General features: G+C 41.9%; 2 protein-coding genes across 3 annotated transcripts in view; one reads left to right on the forward strand and one right to left on the reverse strand.

Annotated features, from left to right (window-relative positions):
* Positions 1-14,112, reverse strand: part of OPN5 (opsin 5) — a 29,826-nt gene extending 15,714 nt beyond the window's left edge. Inside the window, exons 1-3 of the mRNA XM_049818461.1 lie at positions 14,021-14,112; positions 13,742-13,820; positions 1,877-2,029 (exon numbers count right to left, since the gene is read on the reverse strand). Coding sequence (XP_049674418.1) covers positions 1,877-2,015 — 139 coding nt within the window. The 5' untranslated portion in view covers positions 2,016-2,029; positions 13,742-13,820; positions 14,021-14,112. The remainder of the gene's footprint in view (positions 1-1,876; positions 2,030-13,741; positions 13,821-14,020) is intronic.
* The window catches only part of TNFRSF21 (TNF receptor superfamily member 21), a 1,117,265-nt gene that overhangs the window by 884,455 nt on the left and 206,315 nt on the right, over positions 1-26,495 (forward strand). The gene's annotated exons all lie outside the window — the stretch shown is intronic.

Genomic DNA, 26,495 nt, shown 5'->3' on the forward strand with positions numbered 1-26,495 from the left:
ATGCAAAACAAACACGTGAAAAAGTAAGTTAACCCCAGAGCAAAATGTAGGATATGATGTCTAGAGCTACACATGTGTACAGCAGAACTACGGCTTGAACTTTCCTGTCTTGAGCCACTGGGCGCAATGAATCCACCCCAGGCTGGCTGACGTCCAGTCCGCAACACCAGGAAGGTGGGGATCTTACTGATAAGTCCGATATCAAAATGATTATCAGCCCTTTTTAAGCTATAATGTCAGTCTCTTCACACTGCTCATGTAAGTCTGTGCCTGCACGGTTAGCTATTGTTTTTTCACTGGAAACATTATTTCTGTTTCTTGCCTTAATTTGATTATATCTATGTTTTTCAAGATGTCTCACACCTGGCAGGGGTATTTCTTTGGAACTGGATAAATCTACACTAAATACAGCCAATATGACAAGGCAACACAGTGTACATTGGAAGGATTCATTTCAGCTACTCAGACATATTTCCTGGGATTAAAGCTAAATCTGCTTAACCGAGTGAAAAAAGACCTGAGGGGGGGTTGTTTTGGACAGTTCAGTGAAGATATCTGTCTGCATAGCAGCAGAAAAAAAATATATATGTGAAAAGCTAGGATGCATACAAAACAGTGCATGGATATCGAGAACAGCACAGAGATACAGCTTCACCTGCTGCCTCTGCTGCTCTGAATACTTTTTTCGATAAAGACGTAAGCAGAAGACAAATGAGAAATAAGTTTTTTCAAGCCTTTGTGAGACCTCCACTGCAGAAAAGATTAGATTACTTAGATCAGTCAGGGGAATGGCAGTAAGAGAGTGTAGGAAGGCGGGATGTAAAATAGTGAATGAGAAACACAAAGGTAGGACTGAAAGATCTTTGTATTTTTTACAGAAATGATAGAACAAGAGAATGAAGCAAAACCGAAATAAATGCCAAGGAATACACTGTATACCCTGTATTCAGCCTGGTGTTCAGCCATCTGACACCCAGAGCCCAGTTTGGTACAGCACAGTTACATGACCTTGGCTCCGCTTCACTGAGAAAACAGCTGCTGAGCTGTGAGAAATTGCATGAACTAAAGCCATCAAATATAAGGAAACCTAAACCATAGAAAGAACTAAGTGTTGAGGCAAGCATTGACACAAAAAGATATAACCATGCCCACCTCCATACAGCAAAGAAGTTAAATCACCAAGAAGAAGGACCAGTTTATCCCTAGAAGCATTAGAGACCAGTATTTCCCATCTGAATGACAACTCCTTGGCATACGAATACTTAACAGAGAAATCTGTCCCAGCTTTCATCTGTGTGCACTAACCAATAAATAATTGCATTTATTCTGCTTGCAAAGTCACTTTGCACATGGTAAAAGACTCCAAAACAAAAGGAGGGGAGGGTGTTAGGCAGAAAATATTGTTCAGTATAATATGTAACAGAGGACAGCTGATGCCAGGAGCTAAGCAAGATCCGAACGAGCATGTCTGAGGATGTTCTCTTTGCTGCGTAGGCACATGAGAGAGGCTTCGAAAACAAGGAGTACAACCCTCATGGCATAAGGGTAAAAGCCAGTTCTGGTCAGCAATGATTTATCTGTAAGCTAGTAACCTATCAGTAGAAAAAAATTGAGTGTTCCTTCACTTTTTGCTGGAAGTTCTACTGCTAGTCACTTTTGGCTACCTGGAACAGCATTGTCTGTTGGCACTAACTGTTGACACTGTTGACACCGTATTTCTAACACATTCTCTCCTCTCCTTCCTAGATTTTTCTTTCTAGCATGAAGAAGTATGTAATTACACATCTAATGCACAGCAGCTTCTGCCTTCTTTGTGACTGCCTGCAAGGATGCAGTGACACGGCCATCTTTCAAAGATGAATTACAAAATCTTTACCAATTATGGTCAAATAAAACCCAGCTACGATGTCAGCTTCTCTAGAAAGCTTTGATGCAAAGGGGTCTTCTTTCTGGAGATAGTGTGGGAGGTATTCTTCTTTGGAGGAAGTGTTGTGATCTGATGCCATCCCATTCATGTCCAGTTCAGCATCTGAAAAATAAAAGAACAGAGTTTGCAATAGATCACATCTGCCACCAGAAGATGCAAAGGTATTTTTGTTCATAAACAAGACGCATCCTCCTGTCTTCATTTCTGCCCTACCAGCTCCCAGGGCATTTCAGGATCCAATTCAAAATTGCATAAAGCATCCTGCCATGATTTATTTCATGACTTACTTTATCAGAGAATGTCATTATTCATATGGCACTCATCACAGTAATCCATCTGAGCAGCATCTCGGTACCAGTGTGTTGTGGCATTCAAGCCAGAGCCTCTGAAGTGCCTTCCCTGAATATCTTGCAGAGCTTCATGTTCCCAGCCTGGTTTAAGAGTGACCCAAGACTAAGAATACAGAAAAACAAAGCAGGGCAATTGTTTGTGTCTGAATAGCTTCATTGCTCAATGTGTTTAATGCATACTGAACTTGTTGTCTTCGTCTGTATGCCCTGTTCTCATAATCCCAAGAAAATGGGAATTATCAGTAAGACAGCCCCAGCAATTTTTTTATATCCTGAGGGGCACTGTGTCTACAGATGATTGCTCTGCAAATTTTACAGCTAAGTGAAAAGTTACATCCATAAACTCTCCTTAGAATTATTTAGGTGGTGGGTTCTAATGTAAATAACTGTACATGGTTATGGTTATAAATAGTAATTGGCCATTACAGTTATGAAGAAGCAGCAGGAATATTAAATACTAGACACTTCTGGGCAAGTTTATTGAGTTTTCTTTCTATTTCCTTTCAGGTGGAAATGGGCTATTGAAGTCAAATGTGCTAAGACCAATAAAGTGAGCCGTGATATGTGAAAACCAGAATGTGGCACACAGCCATGAAGGTTACCCCTCCCGGAAAACTGAAGAAGTAAAGTGAGGAACTCTAGCCTAAGACAAAAACATTTCTGCAATGTTTGAAACTACCCAGCCACAGCTGTTTAGGACATGCATTCATCCCAGTTCTTGCCAGTGCTTAGTGGGGCAGGAGTGGCATGCAAGAACTTAGCACTGGACTCCCAGGGCTTCCATATTTTTAGCTGTGGGAACTGGGACAAGTTGTGAAGCTCTAAGTTTTGCCCCTCAAAAGTCCAAACCTGCAGGGAGACTAAGCAAGGAGAAAAAAATATTTCATTATTTTACCCATTTGCTATCTCTTCTGCATCTTGAAGGCAGACAGTCTTCTCAACAACAGCCCTGTATGCCTGGAAATGTAGAAGATGACACCTACCTATACCCAAAGCACCCACAACCCTCTCCCTGCCGTCGCTCTAGCTTTGAAAAAAAGACCTCATTTAAGGGAATCAGATCATGGAGTCACACTGCCACTCTAGACATGGGAGAAGCCAGAAGGTGTCCCAGGCATACGGATGGCTCCAAGTAGCACTAAGTCTTTAAAGTTCAGCATCTTCATTGTTTTTCTTTTTTTTCCCAATAAAGGAAAAAATAAGCAAAGGATAATTAATTAAAAAAAAAAATTTTGGATGACTTCATGAGCACTTGTCTCCGTCCACAGACATTTAGGTTTGGATTAGGTACCAAACCATTTAAGCTTGGATTAGGTACCATGGTACGGCAGCCTGGACACAGTCTAAAGAGTTTGTCTTGTACAAAAGGGTGGCCTAAGGCATGAATCTGGGAAACAAAGTAATCAAACTGATCATCCTCTCCACCCAGTCATAGTCATAGGTCTTGATCCAAATTCCACCTGGCCTTTAAAAGGCTCCTGATGCTTTTCTGTCCCGCAGCTTGCATGGTCCCACAACTCTTATACTGCTGCAGCATTTGAACCATGTGGGTGGTTGAAGTGATGCAAACGGAAAAGCACATCTGGGACCTGTCAGCACAATTTGGATTTAATATGAATAAGTAACAAAGTGTTTAAGGGCATGTTCCTTTCCTGACCCACAGTAAAATATTCCACTCAAGTCAATATTAGATGGCTCACAGGGGCAATCAGAGAATCATAGAATGGTTTGGGTTGGAAGGGACCTTAAAGATCACCTAGTTCCAACCCCCATGCCATGGGCAGGGATACCTTCCACTAAACCAGGCTGCTCAAAGCCCCGTCCAACCTGGCTTTGAAGACTTCCAGGGATGGGGTATCCACAAATTCTCAGGGCAACCTGTTCCAGTGCCTCACCACCCTCACAGTGAAGAACTTCTTCCTTACATCTAATCTAAATCTACCCTCTTTCAGTTTAAAGCCATTACCCCTTGTCCTACCACTACAGGCCCTTGTAAAAAGTCCCTTTCCACCTTTCTTTTAAGCCCCCTTCAGGTACTGGCAGGCTGCAACAAGGTCTCCCTGGAGCCTTCTCTTTTCCAGGCTGAACAACCCCAACTCTCTCAGCCTGTCTTCACAGGAGAGGTGCTCCAGCCCTCTGATCATCTTCATGGCCCTCCTCTGGACCTGCTCCAACAGGTCCATGTCATTCTCATGTTGGGGGCCCCAGAGCTGAAGCAGTACTGCAGGTGGGGTCTCATGAGAGTGGAGTAGAGGGGGAGAATCACCTCCCTTGACCTGCTGGTCACCCTTCTTTTGATGTAGCCCAGGTACGGTTGGCTTTCTGGGCTGCAAGCACACATTGCTGGGCCTTGTTGAGCTCCTCGTCAACCAACACCCCCAAGTCCTTCTCCGCAGGGCTGCTTTCAATCCACTCATTGCCCAGCCTGTATTTGTGCTTGGGATTGCCCTGACCCATGTGCAGGACCTTGCACTTGGCCTTGTTGAACTTCGCGAGGTTTGCACAGGCCCATCTCTCAAGCCTGTCAAGGTCCCTCTGGATGGCATCCCTTCCCTCCAGCGTGTTGACCACACCACCCAGCTTGATGTCATCAGCAAACTTGCTGGAGGTGCACTCAATCCCACTGCCCATGTCACAGACAAAGATGTTAAACGGCGCCCATCCCAATACCAACCCCTGAGGAACCACACTTGTCGCTGTGAGTTGGACACAATATTGTCCAACTTACAAGCACACACATGAAAAAGTAGCTTTAAAGAGGAAATTTCAACTTCTGTATACGCTAAACCCAGTTAGAAGCCCAGTGATTGGGATTTTTAACCTGCCTTAGAAGCAAAGGTGCAGGTTCCCCAAGCAAATCACAGCCATGGGGTAGGAGGAAGCCTTCTCTGACCAAACGCGGCTGCTACTTGGCAGATTTTGCTGCTTCGCTCAGTGTAAGTTGTTTACCTGCTTGCAAATGTTAATGTTATGATAGACTAGTCCTATCTGGCTGCTGAAAAACAAGCACCTTACCTTGGATTTAAGCAGAGCGAGCACATTATTTCTTGAAAATTATTAACAAAAAGAAAAGGGAGATTAATGTCTAACTTCCAAAAAGACACACAAACTTTCCTCATTATTTTAAATCATGTCTGGCAAGTTAAGATTAAGTTTCAGATATAAGAACATAAAAAGCAACTTTGCTTGAGTTACACAAAAAGTGTTACAATGACATATAATGGAGGATTTCAATAGCAGATTATGGATTTAAAAGATTTTCATCATCCTGATTAGGCAGGAAATAATTGTGCCCCCCAAAGGAAGCTCTATGTAAGAATCAAATCTCAGTTTTAGAGTGTAAGAAACAGAAAAGGGTGTAATTAACAAGGCAGAATAATTATTCCTCTTATAATTCAAAGTCAAGAAAAGCCATAATCCTGATCAGCATCTCGTGCCTAAACGTTGGGTAAAAAATTATGGAGAGGGAGAACTTTTAAACTATTAGGCAAAGCCTAGCAAATGCAAGGGATGTGCATTTTCCCAGATTATTTCAGGAACCAAGATTTGAACTGCTAACTCTGTTGGTTTTGTGTATACATGTCCTTATTAAGATACCACAGTATTAAATGTCTCATAAAAGTCATAAAGGTTCTGATTCACAGCCCCTAAAAGTTAATGTCAGGGGCAGGGACTATAAAATGTTATTTTACTTTAAACTTCAGTGATCCATGCTTGTACCAATCTTCATTGCTTGCAAGTTCCTGTGAACTGTTAAAACATTTTGGGAAGCTACAAACAGGGGAGGTGTACCAACCCAGATTCAAATTATGCCTTCCTCCGTGTGGCTCAGATAAATATTGACAGATATGGGCAAAATCTGAAGTCCTTAATCTAAATTAGTAAGAAAACAATCATTATACTTATGTTAGCCTGCCAAAAATGGATGCATTCAGTTTATGTAGAACAGCTGAACTGGTATGAAGTGGGGAAAGTATTTTTGTAACTTTGCAGGCAAATGAAGGAATTATTAATATCAGCCATTTAAAAAAAATCTGAAAAAAAATAAAAGCATGTTGTAGCTCAAAGACAAAAGTTACTAGGTATGAGAAAGAGCAGTATGTAGTGTGTGCCATAGGAATTGCAGAAACTGAGCTACAATCGGATGCTGCGGAGATTCCTCTGTGAAAGTTACTGTGGCAGCAGCACTTTAATGTGCTTGACAAAAGAGCTCAAGGAATAAAATATTATATTCAAAGTCATGGGCCACATATAAGTGTTGCAATTATTTGTAGAAGCAGATGAATTTACCAAGGGATAAATGGTAGAGTGAAACAGAAGTTCCATGGACCCAGTGTCACCTCATAGAAAGAATTAGTAGAGCTAATTTTAAAAGAATTAACACAGCTAAAGTGATAACATTATCAATTGTGTTAATTAAGAAAATAACTTTCTGCCCTCTCATGATATGTTAAAAACAATAAAACTATGAATAATTTTATCTGAGCCGGTAAAAGACAAATGTTAAAAGGATACGTTAGTGCCAGAGAGTATCGTTATCTTTTTAAGAGGAAAAAAGGGAATGATCTTATTCTTTAATTTGTCCAATGACATCTATTTCTCAGAGTCTCCATAGCAAAATTAATCAACTCTCAGTGTCTGCTGGATCCCAGTTCATACTGTCAAGTGTCATTTTTATTCTAAACTTCCCCGGTGTACAACGGCAAAGGTCCCTGGTGGGCATCGCCTTGTCCTCCTACACCCATTCTGGCTGCTATGTGGTAACACAGACCACAAGTCCAACACACCCCGTGACAAACACTGCTGCACCCTTTAAATACTTGCTTCTCAGTACTCGTTTTTCCCCGGTTTGATGATGACTGTCAAAACTCATTACTGTGACACACATCCTTAGCCAAGTATTTCCCAACAGTCCAACTAGCTGCTGTATTTAGGAATGTAAATAACAGTGACCAGAAAACTTATCTCAAAACAACTACAGAGCACCATCCTTTTCTTTCCTTTTTTTTTTTCTTTTTTTTTTTTTTTTTTTAACCTCCTAACGTAGTAGAAGAGTTTTGCTTAAGAAAGAAGGTCTTGGTTTAATCTCAGGTTAGGGCTAAAGTCTGAAGACTCAAGCTATGGACTGGGAATCTGTCTTTTGTCCTCAGTAGACTTGTTTAACCACCAGGCTGATGGTTATTCTAGGGTAGATTCTCTCACACCCATTGAAGAGGAATAATCACTTTGAGTTTACTAAGTTAAAAGTTTAAACTAGCATTTCCTATATTTCAGGTGCACACTGTGCTTCCTCACATCAGACTGCTGCTTTTGTGCTAACAATGACAGAAATCAGTCAAATCGCAATGTCTCATATTTCTCCCATAAGAGAGAATCAGAGAGCTTTCGGAACATCAACTTTTTGGATGTTGATACTAGGAAAATATTTTATGCCTACCTATCACAGAATACCTGCCCAACCAACCTAACGTGACATCACCTGGCAACATTAGAAGGGCATGGGTAAGAGAAAAGCTGCACTCCGATGTATGTGGTCCTGGTCTCAGGCTAAACCCCCTGCTGAGAGGTGAAACCTAAATTTCTGATTAAAGCCCTGGTTAGGTGCTTCTATTTCTGTTCCATCTCAAAAGTATGCAGTAACACTTGTTTCTGAGTTTTGAAACAATGCAGTAATTATAAAAAAATGGGACAATAATAAATTCACAAGTGGTTATGTGAGCACCTGCAGCCACATTAGTAAGCAGTGCAGACCTACAGCAGATGTGTAGAGCAAAACAGTTGCTGTTGAAGACCTCCATTTTTCCAAGGCTGTACACTTTTTGAGCAATAGTGCTCAAGAAAAAAAAAAAAGAAAAAAAAAAAAGGCAAATATATGAAAATAACAAAAAAGTGAAAGATAAGAGAAACCTGTAAGAGAAACCTGTTTTGTGATTGAGTCCTTGATTCTGATTAATAAGCATAGATTAAAACCCAAGCTCTCAAAAGATGTTTTGCAACATGACTGATTCATCTAGCGTGGGAAGCACATTTGGACAAACACTGGAAAATAAACCAGTTAGTTATCAAGGACTGGTTTCTTCTTGCTCCCTCACAAGACCAAAGAACTCCACTTTGCAGTAGGTCTCTGATGACCAAAGCGTGAGAACAGAGAGCTCTACACGGCAGCGTACCATCTAGCTCATCTACAGACCATGTCTCCAACACATCCCGTGCTGAAAGGCCCCCAGTGCCTGTGGAAACCAATCTGCTGCTTCCTATTAGAAATGGACTCATGCTTATTCCTGTGCTGCAGACATTCATATTTAATACAAACAATTCAACTTTTAAATAATATATTCTTTAAAATGGAACTGTTCCACTATAGCCAACCTCAGGAGAACCAAAATCCTGACTCAGACACTATAAAACGGCAATATCAAGCCTCAAAACTTCTGAGACTAAAAAATAAAAGTGATCTGAGGATTTTTGCTTGGCTTAATCAATGCAGTTTTGCCAGCTCTTCAACAGTTTTGCTCCCCGCTCTCTCCTCATCTGCCGCTGGGGTGTTTCACCACGTCCTTTGAGGCTCAGCCAGGTTCTTCTTACCCTGAGGAAGGTAAGGACAAGCCACCCCATCTCTTTCAGGAAAAACACAAACTGCAGAATAGCAGCAACCTTCCCGATCCCTTCGTCCTATAGGGAGGACACTGAAGGAAGGGCAAGAAAAATCTCGGTTGTTCCTGCAGAGCATTGGCTACCTGACATTTTTCCTAAGGTTTGGACAAATCCAGGGAATTTTCAATGGGGTTGCCAAAAGCAGGACATTTTACAGGAGGTGAGTGACAGCAACCAGAACGGACCTGACCGTTACCTGTCATTTATGGGGCACTGACATTCGGTTTCAGGGTTTTGTAGACCCTTCAGTGGCTGGCACACTGCAGACACAGCACGAGACTTTCCACCCCCCAAGCAAAGTCCAGCCTGCGAGCTTAAGGTCACATCTGCCCCTGCAACATCATCTGGAAAAGACAGGAGCTTCGTGGTAACTGCTACCTCAGCAGCTGTAAACCGCTGATGCGATCTGTCCAGGCTGTGTTTTTGTCCATTTCTATTTCATCACACCCCAGGACTTTGCCACTGTCCGTCTTCTCCATCCTAGTCCATGATGTTTTCCCCTCTTCTGAAGGAGATTCTTACAGTCCCCTGCCCTCCCAAGGGAGCAGAAATGTCTGGAGGACCAAACACAGAGCAACCCCCTGGGTCCTGCAGAGTCTCATCCCTTCTTCTCCTTTATGGGCAGTTTTCAGCAAATTAATTGCTAAACCTCTTCTCCCAGAAGGAAAACAGAGTGAATTTCTATCTATGGCAGAGGTGGGCCAATGGACTAATGTGAGCTGGTGTAATGGCTCTCAAGTCAGTGATATGAGCAAGAATAATGTGTTCTGCTGTTTTGGAAAATTATTATAAACCACAAGCTGTCCTAAGAGATGTAAAGGCATGCAATGCTTTTATGAAGTAAGAATGAACTTATTAGCTCCAGTAACAACAGACTGTGATTTTGCAGGTGATGTCATACTCAGAGACCTGAAACTGGTTTTTTCCCCAGGATAGCATCTTTGGAAGACAACCGAACTATTTACAATAAAAATATCAAAGCTGAAATTTCAGATTCATCTCAGCAGCCTATTGTATTTTCAATGTTTGATGTGAAAAATCACAAGCATTACATTTTCAAAGTGCTGCATTTTTACAGTTAGCCCTCAATATCCAAAGGGCACATAACAACATCCACAAGCCTGAATTTATCTGAATTTTACAATTTATTTGTGGGTTTGTTTTCCTATAGCTCAACAAAACAACAAATAATGCTCTCTGCGGTGTAATGCCTGCTAATATCCCCGACAGCAGCCAGATATATATTTGTGTCCAGGAGCAGAATCTGAAGGTGCTGGGGAATGCAAATCATTGGAAATTTCCTTCTGAAAACAGCAGTATATTTGAGCAAGATGGGTAAAGAAGCAGCCTTCACAAGAGTCCCCTCTGATTAGGAACATAAAACTCTTAACTGTTCACTCTGGCTGCTAATAAAACCCCTTGCATGTGGTTTCCAGGAGGCCAGAACCACGATACTCTATGATAATTTTGGAAGATTGGGTGGTATTTTCAAGAGAGCTAACCAAGCAGCAACTGGGGCTTTACACCCTGCAGAAGGCAAATACTGAGAAATGAAATTGTGGCGTACGATCATTACAACCCTTATGACTGAAAAACAGGCTGGAAAGGACATCAAGCAAACACGTACTCCTTATCTGATTTCATAGCAGGATAAATTCTGGTTATGTTGTTACAGATGATTGTCCAGCTTATTCTTAGCAATGGAAATTTCACAGCCTCCCTAGGTAATTTTTTTCCTGAGGTTAATTAAAATTCTCAGAGAGAAACTTGAGACCGCTCACTTCCTAAACAACTCACATCCGTAGATCAGAGAGACTCATTTCCCCCCCCAAATCCTTAATATCTGATATAGGTAGATCCTTTTGGGGAGGAATAATATTAGAGATTAATTTCAGTATTTTAGAAGTGTAATTAGTGTAGATTCCATAATCTGCTGAATTCAGCCTTGATAAAAGACTTGGTAACGCAAAATGGATTACGAGCAGGGTCGTGCACAAGGAAGGACAGTTCAAGTGCCTTGAGCAGGTAACACACATATGGAGAAGTGCACTTGTATGTTGACTAGTGTCACTGCTTTGGCAAGAACTGGGCATCAACTGTGCTTTTTAGGGACTCCAAAAAAATTGAAAGTCTCCATGATAATTATACCACGAAATAGAAATGAATTGCAAGAGATAGAGGTGCAGGAAGGTGAGAAGAAAGCAATAAGAGAAATTCAGAAGAACCTGAATTCAAACTCAAGCACTATTTTGTCCGGAGAATAGAGGGTGTTTAAGAAGCACTGAGGGAAACTCAATTTGGGAATAAAATTTAAAATGAAGAGCCATGTAAATATTTGATAAACAGCACTACATATTTCCTTCTGCTTGGGTTTTAGTTTATAAAATCGACCTTACTGCAAAGCGTTGTACACACCAACACCGCGACACCGTGTTACGCAGCACCTTGCGCCTGAGCCCGTGCCCACAGCAGGGACATTTCCAGTGCTTTCCCCCAGGGGCACGGGAAGGCAGCACCCAAAACACATTCACGGCTTGCCCAAGAAGAAGAACACGTTATACCAGGGGCCCCGCTTAGATTAAAAAGTCAGTCTCCAGATTCAAGCCCTCATTACAATGTTCCTCAACTTCAAGAGCCAGCATATTAGGAGGAAAAGTTCTGTGTTCCCACTGTATCCTCAGGGAGCCCTCTGGCACACCAGCATCTCCTCGCATCCATGTTTGAGTTCACCCTGCTTACGAATTTCAGGGCACACACCCCTGCTCTTGTCTGGGGCAGGCAGGACTATATTTTCTTGCAATAGTTTTCCTGGGAGTCCTGATGTCGAGCAGATCTTCAGCTGTGTGAACCTGCTGCAGCAGAGCAATGGTGACTTACATGTGCCAAATAGCTGGCTCTACCTTCCCTCCTAATCTTGCAGAGAAAATTTGGGTGTCTATAGACCTTAGCCAAAACAAACCAAAAGAAAACAGAGCAGACATTTCACAGGATCTGAAGAGGCTGCAAAGGTTTTATTGAATATTCCTATGGTACCTACAGCACAGCAGCGATAAAGCAGGTTTCACACTCCTGCTTTGCTGAGGTTGACTTGTGAAAAAAAGCATGTGCCACTCAGATACGGGAGCTACATAATCAGCAGAGACTGTCTAGAAGAAAAGGAAAAGTAGTCACAGTCAAGGTATAGTTTAGAACGGACAAAAATGGGGCTAAGTAATCCAGCAAGTACAATTTTAACCAAGAAAACGGTACCCCGATAGTAGCACCGCAGGAGAACAAGCAACAAGGAAAAGCTATGAAAACAAGACCAGCTAAAGAAGAACAGAAAGGCAATGCCAACTCACAAGATACAGCACCTGCAATTTTGGTTTAGGCTCCTGGAACACTTTTAGGTGGAGGTTTCCTATTGCAGAGGAAATCCTTTTCCTCCGCTTTGACATCGCTGTCCATTTGTCCATTAAACAAGTGTCCTGGAGACACACAAAAGCCTGATCCTGTCCGGAGGAGAAACAAGTGGCTTCCTGGCAGACCAGCAAACGAAATCTCATCCATTCCTTTCTCATGTAAAACAATAAGGCCTGGAGTAAATACACACATAACAATTTTCCAGCTCATAAACTTAATTGGAGTGGCTTAGTGATTTACGTGCAATCATATAGCAAGTCAGAGGCTGGGAATGTAACTTGGAAACGGTGACTACCTTTCCCTCACTCTCTCTCTGCTGGATCTCCTCCTATTACAGGCTTAGGCTGATATTAAAATTGTCTTTTTGCTCCTGTTTACTACCGAAGCAGTAGTTCAGCACTGCAAACTTTGGTGCAGCCAGGCACGCAGGGAGGGTGCCTGCATCCACCTCAGCAAAGAAACGCTCTCCAACTGCATGCGAACACTAGGATTTGCTGATGCCTGACACTCAGATGAGTACTTCAGTGCTAATTTGCAATTAAATGCAGTTTAGAGGTCTGCTAAATACAAAGAGCTGTTTTTCCTTTGGTGTAAAGTGCCATCGCAACACCCTGCGGACTTACAGTTTTACGACTCCAGGCAATTGCCTTCTATGAACAAGCGAAGCTGTAACGAAGGGACATGAACACCGTTTCTGCACATACTTTCTCTCTTATTGTAAGGGAATGTTTTGGGACGTTCATTTTAATTTCTCACTTTGAAATAATCCAATAATCAGTATCAAATCAAATCAATCAATATGTTAGGCTCCTGATATTGCCCAAAGACACAAATAATCAGTTCTCTTCTGAATTCATCCCACAATAAAGGTAATGCCAGATTTGTATAGACCTCCAAAACAACTAAAGAAAACACCAGTCCAAAAAAGGACAGTATTTATCAAAATGCCATTACACTGCCCAGGCATGTAACATCATGAAGTTATCCCCGATTATATCACACACATATCATATGCCTAGAGACCCTAATGCCATCAGAAGGGGTGGAGGAGAAAAAAGAAATAAAGGACACTGTGCAAACATTAAATATCAAAACTTTTCAGAAAATTTTGCTGACTTTCTCAGATACCTTTCAGAAGGCTACACCCTAAAATCTTTATTTCTATGACGAAATATTTTATTCCACAGGAAAGAGAAGAAAAGTAGAATGGCAATCAGGAGGATTCTATGTGAAACTAAGTATTAGTGAAGCTAATATGAAGATGGACCTAAATCAAGAATTCAGTGAAAATACGTAGTGTAAGACCCTAGATGTGCACGCACCCATGTAACTTTGCACCTGCATTTTTTGCATGTACACACCTGTACTTTCAGCACCTTACAAGAACAGGAGGAGAAACAGGACGTACCTTATTCATGAACTCCGTACAGAGCATCCCCCCTAGAGCTCCCCAGCTGCTTTTATTTCAATGTCCAGACCGGAGCGATCTGTAAAAGCATAAATCCAGAGTGCTCTTGGTGTTTCAAGTTTTCGAACTGAAGAGGGAGAAGGGAAAGTCACGCCGTTCCTCAGTGAAAGGCAATCTCTCTCCCCTCCTTCCCGACTGGGGCTCCCAGCCTCTGGATGCTGTGCTGTTCCTCCCTCTCTCCCTCTTCCCAGCAGCGCTGCTGTCGATCATCCACTTTACCCCACCAAAATCACTCTCCGGAGCATCTTCCCCTACGGCCGTGCTGGTCAGCTTTCCCAAGCCGCAGTGACACCTTGGAGAGACACCCCAGGAGCGTACCTCTGGGGAGGAAGGGGCGTAAAGCCAGACCCAGCCAAATTCTGCCAAACCCCATGTCACATGCTGCTGGATCCCTCCTGCCAGCACAGCTGTAATCCTGTTTATCGCCCGCGCCACAAAACAGAGAATGCTTTTAAACTTGAAGGCTTACGTGGTTTTTCTCATCAAGTGAGTCTGACTCTCTGGCAAGAGAGGAAAAAAAGCTGCAGCCTTAAAAGGTGCTTTCACAGCGTTAATAAAAGCATCTTTCGGTATTGTATTTCACTCATGTTCGCCAGCACCACCAGCCACTTATAAAACGGGCTTGGATAGCGATAGGATGTGTGTAAACCATCATCACCACCCTGAACTCAGTAAATCTTTACATTAACTGAAGACCTGACTTTCACTCCCCACTGCAGTAAAATAAAATTCAAAGCCTGCAAAAGAAGTTTACAAAGGTGAAATGCAGGAAGCGGTCCCTGGTTTTTGCTCGCCAAGGCAGATTCCTTGACTCTGTACATCTCTGCCCCACAGAATCAGTTTGCTTTCATCAGCTGCCTGGTCAAGAAGCACTTTTCCTGGTTAACACAGCAAAATTAATCTGATCCTGGATATGGAAAGAATATTGCAGGGAAAATTTTTAGCTGCTTTATAACCGGAGACTAACCCTGTCACATTTCTGCCAGGGGCTAGGAATTAAGAGGCTGCAGAAGTCACTGAAAGATTTTAATAAATAACAACTTCACATGACATTTTAATACCAAAGATCAATACAGGCTATGACACTTTTTTTGCTTCATTTAAAAAAAAGATCATCATGAATTTTATCGGTGTCTTTCTATGCTTGCCAAGAGGTGAAAGGATTATATTCTACAAGTAAAAGAGAAAAAAGGATTTTATCCTACAATGGTAAAAGACAAGAGGAAGCAAATGATTTCCAGAAATATGAAGATTCTTCTGAGCCAAGGCAGAGTCTTACAGTAAGGCTGGATATCACTCTCTGTTGGTTACATAAAAAGGAAAAGCAGCATGTTTTCTCCCTTCCTAATGAAGAGATTGGGAGTAGCTCAGTTTTCCATTACAGACTGGCCCCAGTTAGTTCACCTGGAGTGCAGCCTTCCTTGGCACTCACACAGATCCTTCAGCCCACAAGCACAGCACATAAAGGGAGGAATCATGAAACTCCAGAGAGCAACTTTCTAACTGACCCAAAATCCAGGCCACACCATCAAAAACCTTGCATGGCAAGTGACCTCAGGACAGATCACTACAGAGTTAACAGGAACACGGTGCTTTATGCTCAATTGACTTGAAGCTGCTTTGCAGAAAATGCTCATCGTTAATGCCATGTTTTATTTACAGGGTGAAGAATCAGGGCAGAGGAAGATGAAAAGCACACGGTTTTCCAAATAGAAAATTCACTCCAAGTAAATTTTCAGTCTTCCAAACCGTCAGTGTGTGCCAGCACTGTTGTAGGCATCAGGAAATCTCTTGAGATGCAAAGCTCCAGAAGCTCCAGCCCCTCCAAAATCACTCCTGCACTGCTACCCTACAAGCCTCAAGAGGACGAGACCAAGGTCAGTGGCTGCTCCATAGGTGATAAGTCCCGAAAAAAAAAGCTACGTGGTGTCCCTCCTCTCCTCACCTCCACTTTTTTGACATCAACATGGAGAACAGTGGTAAACAGCAGCACTTAGGGGGGGTTAGGAGAGGAGTATAACACAAGAGGGTCAGGACTTGGAAAGGGCGAAGAAGAATGGGTGAAAAGGAGGAAAAGGGAAAGATGGGTGTCGTTTATAGCATCACTGAAAGCCTGAAAGGAGACAACAGCAGCATGGTTCTCCTCCAAAGCAGTAACCAAAGAACTGGACTTTCAAGGCTTCCACTGATGACCTATAACATCATTTTTTAAGGAAGATTTTGATATTTGCTATGGAATCAAACACCGGTAGATGTAAAGTATAAATTGAAGCCTTTCTGGGGCACGTCACTTATCTCCAGGAAAGAGTTTGTTTCCCCTAGTTGCAGAAATCATGGCAAGCAACTTATGAAAGGCAGCAGTGGAAGAAAATTGAGCTTATTCCTCAATTTATCGCAGGTGGTGTTGGTGATAGGATGTTGTCATTGTAACGGACCACTGACCTCAAGTCCTCCTCTTAGCCCTCATCTTAACTGGTCTTGACTTGCTTTGCTTGCTCTAGCAGCAAAGTAGTCAGGTGACTATACTCTTAACAGTAAAAGAAAATGGTCAGATGGTTATCTTTTTAAACACAGTCCTTGTTCAGTAGCTTTAAATCTTGGACTTGTTCATATTTAGTAAGGTTTAGTCATTTCGTATGTGGCAAAAGTCCAGCAAAGAACCACGTGTGAGTGAAAATCCTAGCATAGTATAGGATCATAGATCTCTGGGAAAGAAGCTCACTAACAAACAGTACAAAAATAACCCCAAGTAAACCACAAAACTGAAGCATATCAGAAGAAATTATTGCCATCAACGGCAACGCTGGCAACTTGGGGCACTGGCATTTTGTCTTGACAGCCCTCAGCCAGCACCCACAGGAAATCACAGGCAACCTCAAGGGTGGGAAAGTAGCTTGGAGAAGAGGGACGGCAAGAAGACGGTGTACCCAGGATATAGCTATTAATTACAGTAGCAATTTCACACCTTTTATTGTAATTAAACAATTTGGATTATTGATGCATGGGTGCATTTTTAAGTGGACCAGTAGCGGCTTTTGCCTTCTTTTAATTGGACTAGCAATCAGTTCTTGTATGTCTCTATAAGGTCCATAACAAGATTTTGACTATGCCAGGCCAGGCTTAGGATGTGGTACCAACATAAATGCTGTGAACTTCTTGATGAACTAGCATGTGGGGGTTAGTGAAGATGTGAAACTTAGAAGATTCAAGTTGTGGAACATTTTTCAGGAACTTTGGGGGAAAAAAGCCACAGTTTGGAAAATGTTCCAGTGATTAAGAGAACCAAGAGGCTGCTGGTCTTCCAAGCTTGGATGAATAGAAGTGGTATGTACCTTTCATGTCAAGACTGTCATAAACAGAGCAATGAAAGCCAATAGTGAAAATGCTTGCAAGAACCCAAACCTGAATATTTGATTGGGGATTTTTTAGAAAAAAAAGGTACAGAAGAAAAAAAGGTACAGGGGGAAAAAAGCTTTCTATTAATTCTATAAATTTGTTGAATTTTTTCTGTTTCTAAAGCAGCCTTTTAACAAATTACTGATTTAATACAAAAGCCAAAAAAAAACCCAACCCAAAACCAACACATCAGAAAGGCAGTACTTCAATTTTCGTACACCACGGCATTGTAACCTATCTTTTCAACAAACAACATAAGGCATAATAAAGCTCCATGTTACCTGCATCGTTTGCACCACTATGCAGTGTTCTTAGTGCAGCAGGCAGAACATGGGTCCAAGGTAAACATAGTCATTATAAAAGACATTCGTGGCTTGATGCTTAATATCACACTGATCAACTGAAATAAGACCTAAGTAACTCTCTGCTCTGCTTATTCAGTTTCAGCTTGGCTACGCGCAATGGCTTGAAAGATGGAAATTTGAGTGCAAGAGCCTCATCCATCAGGATATGTCCACTCAAATTACTCCTATGGCACTCACACTCTCTCATTAAGAAATAGATGCCAGGACTCATTAAAGGGCAAGGCTGTGCGAAACTCCAAGTAATACATCATGAAATGTGGCAGAACGAATTAATACAATGCCAGTGCAAAGCTTAAGGCGCAGAAGAGCTCAGTGGTGGTGGGCGCCATCCCCTCTTGGGGCCTCATCGTCTAGCTGCCAAAATATGTTAACTGAGTCATTGACTTTGCTAAATCTACTAGCACCGTTCTGGATGATATTTTAAATATTAATACTGGACAGGATTTGCCAAGTGCAGCAATTGTGCACATGCCCAGACCTTCTCTGTTGGCATGTTATGAATTAGTCACCTGCAAGTTCTTGAGAAGTTACAAGGCAACTGGAAGCACGAAAACTCCAGAGTGTTTTGTTCATCAAAACACAGCTCTCTTTCTCCACAGATTGTAGGTAGCTGCTTACAGTACCGTTCCTTTTGGACAGATAACTTGAATCAGGTAGGAAGGTAAGATATTTCCCTTTTCTTCTGCCCCCTCAAGAAAAAAAAAAAAAAAAAAATCATTCTTCTTATCATGTTATCCACAAGAGACATAGAGTCTTTTCTATGTGAAAATAAATCCTTGTATGGGTGTATTGGGTTTGCGTGGCAAGGTTTTGGTTGCAGGGGTGCTGCAGGGGTGGCTTCTGTGAGAAGCTGCTAGAAGCTTCCCCCATGTCCGACAGAGCCAATGCCAGCCGGCTCCAAGATGGACCTGCCGCTGGCCAAGTGGCAGTGGTAGTGCCTCTGGGAGAACGTATTTAAGAAACAGAAAAAAAGTTGCTGTGCAACAGCAACTGCAACTGGAGAGAGAGGAGTGAGAACATGTGAGAGCCCCAGCCCTGCAGACCCCAGGTCAGTGCAGAAGGAGGGGAGGAGGAGGTGCTCCAGGCGCCGGAGCAGAGATTCCCCTGCAGCCCGTGATGAAGACCACGGTGAGGCAGGCTGTCCCCCTGCAGCCCAGGGAGCTCCACGGGGGAGCAGATCTCCACCTGCAGCCCAGGGAGGACCCCATGCCGGAGCAGGGGGATGCCCGAAGGAGGCTGTGACCCCGTGGGAAGCCCGCGCTGGAGCAGGCTCCTGGCAGGACCTGTGGCCCCATGGAGAGAGGAGCCCAGGCTGGAGCAGGTTTTCTGGCAGGACTTGTGACCCCGTGGGGGACCCGCGCTGGAGCAGGCTGTGCCTGAAGGACTGCAGCCTGTGGGAAGGACCCATGCTGGAGCAGTTCATGAAGAACTGCAGCCTGGGGGAAGGACTCACGTTGGAGAAGTTCATGGAGAACTGTCTCCCGTGGGAGGGACCCCACGGTGGAGCAGGGGAAGAGTGAGGAGTCCTCCTCCTGAGGAGGAAGGAGCAGCAGAGACAACGTGTGATGAACTGACCCCAACCCCCATTCCCCATCCACCTGCGCTGCTGGAGGGGAGGAGGGAGAGAAAACTCGGAGTGGAGTTGAGTCTGGGAAGAAGGCGGGGGGAAAGGTGTTTTAAGATTTGGTTTTATTTCTCATTATCCTACTCTGATTTGATTGGTAATAAATTAAACTAATTTCCCCAAGTCGACTCTGTTTTGCCCGTGATGGTAACTGGTGAGTGTTCTCCCTGTCCTTATCTTGACCCACGAGCCTTTTGTTATATTTTCTCTCCCCCGTCCAGCGGAGGAGGGGGAGCGATAGAGCGGCTTTGGTGGGCACCTGGCATCCAGCCAGGGTCAACCCACCACAATGGTCATATGAGTTTCTCTTACCCTGTGCAGAGAGGCTATCTCCACTGCTCTACCAGCAAGTGGACCTTCAGGGCCACATGTTCCACCATATCTAGCTATCGAGAATTCCTCAAGGCCCCTCTCTTCTCTTGTTTTGTGCCTGTCTTTGTCCTCATCCTGTTACAGATAACCCTCTTCAATGTTTTCTCTTGCTCTAAGCCCTCCCCCTTTCTTGACTCTCAATTCCTTTCAACCTTGCACCTAGAACAACATTTCTCAGCTGTTTTGTCCAAAAACCTCTTAGCCACTTTGAGATGCCGTGGCATGGGATCCATCTACATGAAGCCCCTATCAGTTACTGCAAAGAAACAGATAGTTGGGGTCTTGTTATCGCCAGAGGCCATTTCACCTTGCTATAAAATGCATAGCTGAGAGTAGTCAAGTGAATTGCTCTCTAAAATGCCAAGTTCTCTAGGACTAGAGAACTAGGTCTAAAATTAGTCCTAATTCTAACTTGTCCTGTACACATCCCTCCAAAACAACTTGTACCAACCTCCATTGCAAACATAAGCAATGTCTCCTTTAACGTGCATGCATTTAGGAATGTTTTTCTCTTACTAAGACATACAAAAACTGTGAGATCAATCAAGCCACTAATTCTGTCCTCTGGGTCTGCAGAACTTGCCAAAGACAACCTTAAACTAGGCCACCTGCTGACAGTTCACTCAGGCCATCTGGGTATGTCTCACTTCAAAAAAGTCCTGTCTTAGGAAATGACAACGCGTTGGGGTCATCTGGTTTCAGCCAGTGGTCCCCAGTCTCCCAAGAGGAGGAACATGAAAGGTAGAGAGCAAAGAGACAGCCAAATAAAGTGTAAGAGCCCATCAGGTACGGGCAAGCAGACTTCTAGACTTAATTCTATGAACTACGAAGATAATTATACATGCAGGCTAAGATTCATCTCACCTAACATTAGCAGATGAAATATTAAGCATCAAAATTTAAATATCTATAAGCCTTTTATGTTTAAGCATGAGGAAAATAAACAGAAAACAACATTTTCATCATGGAATCATTCCAAAGAAGAAATAGGTTAAAGGAAGATGGAAAAATGTAGTTTTCTTAAAAATTTGAAATTAAAATTTTTGACGTTAAATATTTCCTAAAAACTTATTTTTAATTTCTTTATCCCTGAAAATATACATTAATTCTGAAAATTGAATTAAGATGAAGCAGTTGACTTGCTTCTTGGTTTCTTAAGGAAATGTGGAGTACATAATCACACTGCCCATTTTCCACAATAACTTTTGACCTTATCAGTTCCCTTCAAAACAGAAATGAGTGGAAATCTCTAATTATATATCTTTTAATGTTTTGAAAAATCAGTAAGAACATAGATAAAAGAGATGCAGAACCATAATCCTCAGGAAAGAAAGGAGGCAGTATCATGACCTATGCCATTGATGAAGGCTAATGACAGCAGCAACCTTCATTTAGTGCCTCATCAGAAAACTGAAACACCAATATTTCTGTATACAATGTTTCTTTTTTGACATCTCTTAAGGTTAAGAGGCATGGGAAGAATGTAGCATAATTATTTTAGAGGGAAATGGGAAGATACACATTAATGGATGAAGAATAATAGAAAAATCAAGCTTCATCAATTCCACTGCTCATGATAAAACTGGTTATTTTTTTGTATTTATTTGAAACTGTAGAAAGATTACCATTTTGACAAGCTGTACATATCACCTATTTGCGTTGGTGGGTTGGTAGACCCTATTGGTGTTGATATCACCTGTTGGGGTTGGTAGGCTGGTAAGTATGGGTAGACCCCACATTTAAAATGAGAAATGCATCCACTTAAAGAGTCTAGAAAAAAGGCAACAGAATAAGCAGAACAGCAGGGAAAAAAAGAAAAAAGAAAAAAAAAAAAACAAACAAACCACAGGAAAAGATATAAAAAGATATAAAAAGAAGTTGTTTAATCTGAAATGGAAATTATTCAAGAGAAACCTCTGAACAGTGTAGAAATGTTTAGAAGAGTGAATAAATTTTCTTCCTACCGATGTTAGAAAGGACAAGAAAGGCTAACATTTCAACAAAAGAGGTTCACACTAGACATTAGGAAAGAAAAACCAAAAAAAAACAAAGAAGAAGCTTGGACTGACATCTAGTAGGAATGGGTTCAGGACAGTTAGGGGAAGAGAGATGGCCTAGATTACTTCTCAGATTCCCTGCTCCTCTTGTTTTGAGTCTATATAATATAACTATATCTATTCATGAAAACAGCCCATATGCCAAGTAAATATTGATATAACCAGCATGGAAAAAGACCTTACGTATAAAAAACAGCTGACGGATACTGAAATGCATTAAGTAGCGAAGTTCGAAAGAGTATGAAACAGTATTTGATTGATCTATGTCTACTTGCATTGTACATTTCTCTACTTCATACTGTCAGTTCAAGAAAGAAATCAAACACATTTGTTGACAGAGATTAACCTCATGGGGTTGTACATTAATGACATTAGACCCAAAGGCAATTCTTGCTGGGTTTGAAACAAGGAACTGGCTGTTTGAATCTTGACTGCTTTCATAGTTCCCACTTCATTTGGATTCTCTACTTTGCAAAAAATTAAAATAAAATAGCCTCTTTAAATGTTTCCTCTGATGGAAGGGTTTCTTCTGAATTTGAAACCAAAGACCTTCCAGCAATTTCAGCTATGATTTTGTCTTTTTGTTGCTAGAAAGTGTAGCAACTTCTTGCTATATTTCATTTGCCTAGATATAAAAAATGGAGTCCAAACACCTAATTCTGCCTACATCTAATCATTAAACACAGTGGTGGCAGTCTGAGGAATGGGAAAATCACAAGTCACCCTGGATCCATCAGTTCCCCACATAGACTCTTGCTATCTTCATTGCAAATAAAAAAAAGGACAAAGGACACTTGTTTGTTTTTTAATTTTCCAATATATCAGACAAGTTTCAGCTTCTCAATTTCTCTCCATTTCTCTCCATTTAAAAGAGATGATAAAGCTTAATAATGTTTAAAATTAACTCAGGAACACTCCATATTTATTGTATTATTGAAATAGCTTAGGCAATACTGAGGTAACACTATTTAGTTAAGACAATTAACCATAAGCTCAGGCACTGAATTTTAGAATAGTATTCAAAGGGCTAATATTTGGTTGAGGCGGTCAGAGTCTTTCTAAGGGCAACAATATAGCTTAAAAACTAATAGAAATGAGGATGCTTTAACTTCTGCAGAGTTACAAATCAGTTTGGCATTTGCAGAAAAAAAACCAGAATCTCTTCCATGGAGAGCTTAAGCTAGTACTAAAGACCAAAACCAATTTTTCCCCATAAAGAATTTTTATATTTTGCTGCTATTTTGTTGTGGATGTATTCTCTCAGTAGGCTTTTTTTGACCCATTTTAGAATAGCTCTGCTGATGCAACCCTGATCTGTTCACAATCATATTAAGCGCAAAAGCGTTCTGCCACTGGTCTGGTTTGCTTGTGTGAGCGTGCACGCACACGTGTGTGCACATGCTTCCCTGCTCTGAGGCCTTCACGAACCTGCGATTTAGCATGACTTGTAACAGGGCACAGAGCTGCTAATCACTCTCCTCCAACAGTTACACAGCCCGATTAATCCACTGCAAAATGATCAACAGCAAGTTCTTGACCTCATTTCCCAAGAGCAGTGCCCTATAGCAAAAAGTTGTTGATTGTTGGGTATGTCTTGAACGTTTTGAACCTAAGGAATATGAATCTTATTTCCTACATACACAGAATAAAACAGGATTAAAAAATAAGGTCCTTATTCTCAGCTCCCAAGCTTTTTACCAGCTTCCATCACAAAAACCCTCTCCCTGCCTTCTCTCCAATACACTCAGCGTTTCCCCTGCAAAAAGAACCTCCATATTTCCAGTTTAGAGCAGGTCCCTTCTGTGACAGCAAGTCACTTTCCCGTGCATCTCGAGCTGGAGATATGTACTTGGGTTTGTACCTGCCATTATTTCAGCTACAAACTTCCCTGTTATTTGTGTAAGTTTTGTTAAAATCAATCTGACTTATGCCGGTAGTTTCAGCAAGCGGTTTTGATAAGATTCCACCCAACACATTTCTCCTAATTGTAATTGGGTAAATAAGTCTCTGCTTGTAGAGTGACCACCTCTCCAGCACCATCCTTTAGAGATAATACTACTTCAACTTCGTGGTTCTCATTTTAGCTCCTCTTTGTTTAGTTTTTGAACATACTGGCAGCCTGCTGGTTGGTATATATTTGCCTACATATATGACTACAGCCTTTTGAGTTAATAGCTAGAGGATTGATGAGACGTTGAAGTTGAAAGAGAACTATCTACTATGCGCTTGATTCCCAGGATCTCGCACGAGTGCTCACTGGAGTCGCTGGTTTATCCACCACAGTGAAAGGATCTTGATTGTGTAGCGTGCACAACCTCCAACAAGAGGCAGTGATCGAGGAACTGCAACAGTCAGATCAGCCAGTTTAATATAAAGATGACCCAGCTGAGTCACCGGCTGTCTTGGCCAATGGCAACTATATGTGTAAATTATATTTTCAAGTCTTTCTTTGGGTGCTCGTTGGGCACAGTGAACAAGAAAAAACACGAACTGTCCTATAAAGCAGAATCTCTTAGAGAGGACAGAAAGAGTGAATGCAAAAGAGAGGAAAAGGGAAAAAAATGAAGAATGGGCAGAAACAGCAGTAGAAGGTAGGCAAAAAAGAAAGGTATTCAAAACAGTAAAAGCAAGAGAGAAAAGTCTTGAAGTGAAATGGATTGGAAGATGAGAAAGGCTCAAAGGAAAAAAAAAAAAGAAAGAGGAAGAGTTTCTGAAAATATATTGTCATTCATTTAAACTGCATCTTCCATGGTTCAACAGTCTCCAACATCCCCTTTATTGTTTCAGGGTAGGGACATCCTCCCTTTTCACCTCCCTGTGCAATTTCTTCCCCCCCCCCCGCCCTCAGCTCCCTGCTCAGCCTTGTTTATCCCTTGCCCTTTTTTTTGGTCTCTTCCCACTCCCTTCCCAGGCACTATTGCTTCCCTGTGCATGTCACACATTTTAGTCCTTGGACCACAGCCTCCTCGTCTCCCCAGTCCCACCAGGGCCAGGCTGAAGTCTATTTACTATGCTCTATTTACTTCCAACGAAAGAAAAACAAGTAGCCATGAGGTGTTTGGGAGACTCTTGAGCCTGGCCTGGATGACGTTCACCATGCCCAGCCAACATGGCTTGTACCAGCTGTGTAAGAGCAAGCGTGGTAGCAGGGAAGTCTCCGCATGCAGCAGAGTGGTCAGCAGACTCTACCATCAAATTAACACTTTTGTACTACCAAAAAACACCTAAACAGCATTACCTTCAATGCAACAGGAGGTGGCAGCAAAGAAAAACGATGTGTTTCTCAAGGAACCCAGAAGGTAATAAAACAACAGAATTAGTGCTTGGAGATGTGAAATATTACCTTGTTGAACTTTTGCTATTGATTCATTTCTGGTGAATTAATTAAAAATGAAAGGTGTACTTAAAAAAGAAAAGATAATCACAGCAAAAGACTGTTGCTTGAACAAATTAATTAATCTTTGCGGAAAATTGTACAAAGGAAACGTTCCATTTTGTCCATTTGAATGTGTTTGTGATAGATGCAGGTTTAAAATCAAATCTTTCACGGTATTTTCACAGAATTCAAATACAAATGGACAAGTCACACTTTATATTTTAAACAGGTATCCAAAACCTTAACTCAATACACCAGTACTCACCCGTTTTCCACCACTTGAGATGAGATATAAACAAAAAACCATGGAACATTCCCAGCTGGGAGAAGACACCTAAGAAATACCTTGAGGATCAGGCAGTTATGCAAAAAACTGGACTTAGCAATTACTAAAGTGAAGACCACAGGAGAAGAAAAAAGGGCAAAGGACAAACAAATAACATTTGCAAACAGTTGAGTGCAAGAGGCAACAAAATTTGAGTTTGACATAACTAATTTTTTTGCTCTTTTCAATTCCTGAGACTTAAAGGCAGCTGTCTCTGCATCTGTGTAACATGTTTTTGGAAGATGAGCACAAACCTTCATTTAATGGGGCTACAGTATCTATTTCTCCTGTTTTCTTATACGCTGACAAATTTTGTGACTTTCTTGGAGGTCGTTAAATGTAAATCCAAAGCACTGTGTGTTTATGCATAAGGATGGACGTTAGAAGTCTCTCGGTGTATGTGGTCCAGCACGGACAGCAGGCTGGAAACACCTTCCTCAAAAATAAACCCACTTTTTCTCTTACTGTTTTACACCTTTGCAAAAATGTGTGACACGCAATGGCAATAGTGGCTCACCGAGGTGATCCCACTTCGATGACACCTCCGTCATGGTGACTGTCTCCAGGGTGCCAGGAGTTTCCGACTGGTTCTGCAGCTACAAAAGCAGTGCCAAAAAGTGTATAAAATGGGACTCAGCCCTATAGATGAGCATGTTACCCCAAACTCCTGACAGCATCTGCCATGTCTAGGCATGTCATAGAAGGAGCGAAAAAGGTGAAGACAACATTATCAGCTCTGCTAGATGACTATGTAAGAGATGCCATCACCAGAAACAAGCATGAAACAGTGGTTTATTCTGGCAGTGGCATTTCTGCACCTCTGTGTCAACCACTGCAAAACCACCCAGCAGAAAATACCAGCAAAGACTTTTTGGGTCATTTTTCCACTATTCCACCTAAAGTCCGGCTTACCACAAACCCAGTGCTACTGTGCTAAACCAGCTCAAGAATGTAAATTAGTTGTTTTCCCCTGCTAATGCAAGGTTATCCTTAATCCTAAATGCTTGATCTTTCTTTAAGTCATTCATACTGCGTGGAAGGATCATTAAAAATGCAAAAAAAGTTGCCATTGGATAAACTGTAATCACTGCCTACAAACTTTTTTCTGTCTGGTAGAAGGTAGGGAAAAAAAAAAGATGAATGAATTGCCCACGAAAGAGTTTGTCTGACCCACACCTA

This window comes from Accipiter gentilis, chromosome 16 (genome assembly GCF_929443795.1).
Source record: "Accipiter gentilis chromosome 16, bAccGen1.1, whole genome shotgun sequence".
In the NCBI taxonomy this organism is placed as follows: Eukaryota; Metazoa; Chordata; class Aves; order Accipitriformes; family Accipitridae; genus Astur; species Astur gentilis.